This window comes from Catharus ustulatus, chromosome 36 (assembly GCF_009819885.2).
Source record: "Catharus ustulatus isolate bCatUst1 chromosome 36, bCatUst1.pri.v2, whole genome shotgun sequence".
Classification (NCBI taxonomy): Eukaryota; Metazoa; Chordata; class Aves; order Passeriformes; family Turdidae; genus Catharus; species Catharus ustulatus.
The window spans coordinates 682,147-688,817 of NC_046256.1; the positions used below are offsets into that span (position 1 = coordinate 682,147).

At 47.5% G+C, this 6,671-nt stretch overlaps 1 protein-coding gene across 1 annotated transcript; it reads right to left on the reverse strand.

Moving 5' to 3' along the window:
• Positions 1-33: 33 nt before the first annotated feature.
• LOC117009806 (zinc finger protein 345-like) lies at positions 34-4,094 on the reverse strand. Its single transcript, XM_033084168.2, has 3 exons — positions 3,968-4,094; positions 3,762-3,836; positions 34-3,162 (listed from the first exon to the last, which is right to left on the reverse strand). The coding sequence occupies exons 1-3, from the start codon at positions 3,999-4,001 to the stop codon at positions 1,268-1,270; spliced, it is 2,004 nt and encodes a 667-aa protein (XP_032940059.1). The 5' UTR covers positions 4,002-4,094; the 3' UTR covers positions 34-1,267.
• Positions 4,095-6,671: the final 2,577 nt, after the last annotated feature.

Consider the following 6,671-nt stretch of genomic DNA (forward strand, 5'->3'; position numbering starts at 1 on the left):
CAAATGGAGACCAACCAAACTTTGAGTTTTGGGGTTGGCCAATCCCAGTTGGGCACTGGGAGCACTGGGAATGCCGGGAACTCACCGGAACCATGGAATGCTGGGAATCCCTCATCCCCTAACTTAATTAATGAATGAATCCATCCCTAATTAATTAGAGATCGTTAATTAGCCACCAAATTTGAATGGGAACAAATGGGAACCAAGCCAAGGTTGGGTTTTGGGTTGGCCAATCCCAGTTGGGCACTGGGAGCACTGGGAACTCACCGGCACCATGGAATGCTGGGAATCCCTCATCTCCCAACTTCATTAATGAATGAATCCATCCCTAATTAATTAGAGATTGTTAATTAACCGTGAAATTTGAATGGGAAAAAATGGAGACCAAGCCAAGGTTGGGTTTTTTTGTTGGCCAATCCCAATTGGGCACTGGGAGCACTGGTAACGCCGGGAACTCACCGGAACCATGGAATGCTGGGAATCCCTCATCTCCCCACTTAATTAATCAATTAATCATCCCCTAATTAATTAGAGATCGTTAATCAGCCACAAAAATTGAATGGGATCAACCAAACGTTGGGTTTTGGGTTGGCCAATCCCAGTTGGGCACTGGGAGCACTGGGAACTCATCGGAACCATGGAATGATGGGAATCTCTCATCTCCCTACTCAATTAACAAACAAATCCATTCCTAATTAATTAGAGATTGTTAATTAGCCACCAAATTTGAATGGGAACAAATGGAGACCAAGCCAAGGTTGGGTTTTTTTGTTGGCCAATCCCAGTTGGGCACTGGGAGCACTGGGAGCACTGGGAACTCACTGGAACCATGGAATGCTGGGAATCCCTCATCCCCCAACTTAATTAATGAAGAAATCCAACTCTAATTAATTAGAGATCATTAATCAGCCACAAAAATTGAATGGGATCAAACCCAACGTTGAGTTTTGCGTTGGCCAATCCCAGTTGGGCACTGGGAGCACTGGGAATTCACTGGAACCATGGAATGATGGGAATCCCTCATCTCCCCAATTAATGAATGAATGAATCCATCCCTAATTAATTACAGAATGTTAATTAGCCACCAAATTTGAATGGGAACAAATGGATACCCAGCCAATGTTGGGTTTTGGGTTGGCCAATCCCAGTTGGGCACTGGGAGCACTGGGAACGCCGGGAACTCACCGGCACCACGGAATGCTGGGAATCCCTCACCTCCCCACTCCATCACCGAACAAACCCAACCCAAACCAATCAACACCCCTCACTAATTACCCACCGACCCCGCCGGAAAACCCGGGAACGCCCGACCCGGCAACGCCAACGCCCAGGGTAGCTCCAACGCCGCCGGCACCGCCGACGACCCCGGGAACGCCGGGAAGGCCAAACCTCCGGGCGCCAACGCCGAGGACGCCGCCGACGCCGCCGAGGCCTGACCGGCGCCGCGAGCGGCCTTGTCGCCGGCGTGGGTGCGCCGGTGCCGGTTGAGGTGGGAGCTGCGGCTGAAGCATTTCCCGCACTCCTGGCACTTGTAGGGCTTCTCGCCGGTGTGCACGCGCCGGTGGATGGTGAGCTCGGAGCGCTGGATGAAGCTCTTGCCGCACTCGGCGCACTGGAAGGGTTTCTCGCCCAGATGGATGCGTTGGTGCTTGATGAGGTTGGAGGAGACGCTGAAGCGTTTGCCGCACTCGCGGCAGGCGTAGGGTTTCTCGCCGGTGTGCATCCGGCGGTGCTTGGTGAGGTCGGATTTTTGGATGAAGCCTTTTCCGCACTCGGGGCACTTGTAGGGTTTCTCGCCCAGGTGCGTCCGTTGGTGCTTGATGAGGTTGGAGCGGACGCCAAAGCTTTTGCCGCACTCGCCGCATTTGTGGGGTTTCTCGCCCGTGTGCATGCGCCGGTGCTTGGCCAGCGCCGAGTTCTGCCCGAAGGTTTTGCCGCACTCCGGGCAGGCGAACGGCTTCTCGCCCGTTTGAGTCCCTTGATCCTTCAAGTGCGACCCCAAATTCCCTCCCTCCGACCCCAAACCCGACCCCAAACTCAAATTCCCGCCCTCCGACCCCGAATTCGATCCCGGATCCAAATTTTTACCGCACTCCCCGCATTTCTCCCACGCCGAGCCGCACTCCCCGCACGCCGCCTCCCCCAAAATCCGGCAGCGTTTCGGGAAGCTTTTCCCGTTTTTTTTCCCGTTTTTGCCGCATTCCCGGCACGGCTCCCGGTGGATTTTCCGGTGCCGCTCCAAATGGGAGCTCTGGGAAAAACTTTTGCCGCAGCTGCCGCAGCGGAACGGTTTCTCCCCCATGTGGATGCGCCGGTGCCGATCCAAGTGGGAACTCCAAGAAAAACTTTTCCCGCATTCCCGGCACTCGTAGGGTTTGCCGGCAGCGACGCCGAAACTCCTCGGGGGTTTTTCCGCCGGTTCCCGCCGGATTTTGGGAATTTTGGAGTTTCTCGCCGCGTCCTTGTGGCACTCGGCGCATTCCGGCGCCGCGTGGGTTCGGCGATGCCGATCCAGGTGGGAACTCCACGAGAAACTTTTCCCACATTCTTGGCACGCGTACGGTTTCTCGCCGGTGTGAATCCTCCGGTGCCGCTCCAGGTGGGAATTCCAGTTGAACCCTTTCCCGCAATCGCCGCATTTGTACGGTTTCTCCTCCTGGTGAATTTTTTGATGCTTCACCAACCCCGAGCCGGCCGGGAAACTCTTCCCGCAAACGCCGCAGCGGCACGGCGCCGCGCCGGCGTGGACGCGCCGGTGCTGGATGAACGCCGAGCCGACGCCGAAGGATTTGCCGCAATCGGGGCATTTGTAGGGATTCTCGCCCGAATGCCGGCGTCGGTGCGTGGCCAAACCGGAGCCTAACCTGAAACTCTTCCCGCATTCCTGGCATTTGTGGGGTCGCTCCGTTCGCCGCCGGCGTTTGGGCGACGCCAAGGCTTTGCCGCAGTCGTGGCACCGTAAATTTTTCGCGGGTTTCCCGCAGTCGGATTTGCCGCGGCGTTTTTGGGCTTGGGGTTCCGCTCTCGGCGTTTCGGGTTTGGGGTCGTCGCGGTCGGGAGAGGATTTGGGGTCGGGCGGCGTTGCCGAGATTTCGGGTTTTGCCGGAGGGGTCGGGGGCGGCTCCTCGTCGTCGCGGTCGCTCGGCGAGGCCGGGGAGGCGTCTGGAGGGGTAAAAAGGGGAGGAGGTTTGGGGATTTTGAGAAATTTTGGGAGTTTTTGGGGTGGTTCTTGGGATTTGGGGGATTTTTTTGGTATTTTTTGGGATTTTTTTGGTATTTTTGGGGATTTTTTTGGATTTTTGGGGATTTTTTTAGAATTTTTTGGGAGATTTTGGGATTTTTTTGGGAGGTTTTTGGGGGTTTTTTGGGGATTTTTGGGGATTTTTTTTGGGAGGTTTTGGGATTTTGGGGAGGTTTTTTGGGAGGTTTTGGGGTCCCTGGATGGGATTTTGGGGATCTTGGTCTGGTTGGCCAACTGGAAGGACCCAAACCCACTCAAGGTTGGGTTGGCCAACTGGAAGAACCCAACCCACTCTAGGTTGCATTGGCCAACTGGAAGAACCCAAACCCATTCTAGGTTTGGTTGGCCAACTGGAAGATCTCAAACCCACTCAAGGTTGGGTTGGCCAACTGGACGAACCAAACCCACTCAAGGTTGTGTTGGCCAACTGGAAGAGCCCAAACCCACTCTAGGTTGGGTTGGCCAACTGGAAGAACCCAACCCCGTCTTGGCCAAGCCCCGTTGGCCACCGTTGACTCACCGGCGCCCAGGCCGCGTCTCCGGTGCGATTCGGCGAACGCCGTGATCCGCGGCCAACTGATGGCGATCTCCTCGGCTGCCCAATTAATTAAAGAGAAAATTAATTAAAATCCAGATTGATTTTAATTTTAGTTTTAATTTTAGGGTTGAAAATTTAGGATTTTGATCCCAAATTTGGGGGAAATCAATGGAACTTTGGGGGCTCACCCAAGGAAATGACGTTCTCGTAGCTCTCCTGCATCTCGTCCCGGAATTCCGAGTTTATCCCGAATTTTTTTGGGGGGGAAAATCCCAAATCCGGGGAATTTCGACGGCTCCGGGTCAGATTTTGGGATCCTGGGAGGGAAAAAAAAATTAAATTTGGGGTTTTTTATATTTAGGATTTTTCAAGGGAATTTTTGTAGGGGGAATTTTTTTTAGAGAATTTTTTGGGATTTCTTTTAGGGTTTTATTTTTAATTTCTGGGGAATTTTTTTTTGGGGGGGGGAATCCGAATTTCAGGGAATTTTGACATCTCTGGGTCCTGTGAGGGAAAAAAAAATAATTTGGGTTTTTTTTTCATATTTGGAATTTTTTCTTGGTGGGGGATTTTTAAAAGGGAATTTTTAGGGAATTTTTTTAGGGAATTTTTTTGTGGGGGATTTTTTTAGGGAATTTTTTTGGAGGGAATTTTTTTGTGGAATATTTTAGGGGGGGAATATTTTAGGGAATTTTTTTTAGGGAATTTATTTAGGGAATATTTTGGGGGAGGGATTTTTTAGGGCTTTTTTTTGGAATTTTTTTGGGGTGGAATTTTTTAGGGATTTTATTTTTAGGGAATTTTTGTAGTGAGTTTTTTTTTAAGGTTTTTTTTTTTTTTTAGGGAATTATTTAGGGAATTTTTAGGGATTTCCCTCCCCCTCTCCCCTCACCCCAAAAAAAAAATTCCCACCTTAATTCCCTCCCTTGTCCCGGTTTTCCAAATTTTGGGAAGGGTTTAAAGAAGGGTTTGGGGTTTCCATGGAGAAGAAATTCAGGGAATGAAAGGGTTAAAAAAAAGGGGATTTTGAAAATGGGGATTGAAGGAAATTTAAAATGAAAAAATGGGGGGGAAAGGGGAAAAAAGGGGAATAAAGAGGAAAAAAATGGGGGGGAAATGGGAAATAAAGAGGGAAAACAAAAGGGAAAAAATGGAAATAAAAGGGAGAAAAAAAGAAAATAAAAGGGGAAAAAATAGGGAGAAAATGGGAAATAAAAGGGAAAAACTGGGGGGGAAATGGGAATTAAAGAGGAAAAAAAATGGGGGGAAATGGGAAATAAAAGGAGAAAAAAATGAGAGAAAATGGGGGGGGGAAAACGGGAAAAAGGGGGAAAAATGGAAATAAATAGAAAAACAAATCCGAAATAAAGAGGGGATGAAACCAGGAGAAAAAACCGAGAGAACAACCCCGAAAATCGCGGCAGAAAACGGGGAAAAAAACGGGAAAAAACGGGAAAAAATCGGATTAAAAAAGGCAAAAATGGAGTCTCACAGCCGGGCTACGAGGAGAGAGAAAATCCGAATAAAAACCACCAAAAAAACCGCGGATTTTGGACAATTTTGGGGTAAAAAAAAGCGGATCCGAGATGGGGGAGGAGGAGAAAAAAAAGGGTTAAAAACCGAGGGGGGATTTCTGGGAATTTTTTTCCTCCCCCCTCCCCCTTTTTTTTTTTTTTTTTTTAAATTTTAATTAATTTAATTTTAATTTTCAAGGCGCGGTCGGGAGAGGATTTGATGAATTTTTTGGGGTGAAAATCGAGGTTTTGGTGAAATTTTGATTTACCTGGATAGCGGTGGAAAAGCTGGATGAGAGGAGGGGAAAAATATAAAAAAAAATGGAATTTTTTTAGGGAGGGGATAAAAAAAAAATAAAAAAATAAATAAAGGTTGAAGGGGGAGGGGCGGGTGTTGCAGGTCGGCTCCGAGATCGAGGAACACAGGAAGGGGTTGGAACAAAAAAAAAAAAAATAGATGGAAAAAAAAATAAAAAAATAATTCCGAAAAAAGGAAATTAAAAAAAAAAACTAAAAAAAAAAAAAAAAAGGTAAAAAATCCGGGGATTTTGGGGAAAAAAAAAAGGGTGGAAAAAAAAGGAAAAAAAGGGGAAATATTAAAAAAAAATCGGAATTAAGGGTGGGTCGGGGTGGGGGAGGGGAAATTTGGGATTTTTTGGGATTTTTTTTGGGGTTGGGGGAGGGGGAGACGCCCCGGCTTTGTCCCCGTGGGTGGGGGGAGGGGTCGGGGATTTTTTTTTTGGTTTTTTTTGGGGTTTTTTTGGGGGAAATTTGGGGGATTTTGGGGGCGTGGGGGAGGGGGAGGGGTGGGGAAGGTTCGGGGGAAAATTGGAATTTTGGGGGGGTTGGATTAATGGATAAATGGGATTTTTGGGGGGTTTTATTGATGGATAAATGGGATTTTTGGGTGTTTCAATTCATAGAAAAAATGGGATTTTTGGGGGGTTTTATTGATGGATAAATCGGATTTTTGGGTGTTTTAATTCATAGGAAAAATGGGATTTTTGAATGGTTTAATTAATGGGGAAATGGGATTTTTGGGGTGTTTTAATTTGTGGAAAAATGGGAATTTGGGGGGGTTAATTGATGGATAAATTGAATTTTTGTGTGGTTTTATTAATGGATAAATTGGATTTTTTTATGTTTTAATTTGTGGGGAAAATGGGATTTTTGGGGGGTTTAATTAATGGAAAAAATGGATTTTTGGGTGGTTTAATTAATGGAAAAATTGGATTTTTTTATGTTTTAATTTGTGGGGAAAATGGGATTTTTGGGGGGTTTAATTTGTGGAAAAATGGGAATTTTGGGGGGTTTTGTTGATGGATAAATCGGATTTTTGGGTGTTTTAATTCATAGGAAAAATGGGATTTTTTAATGT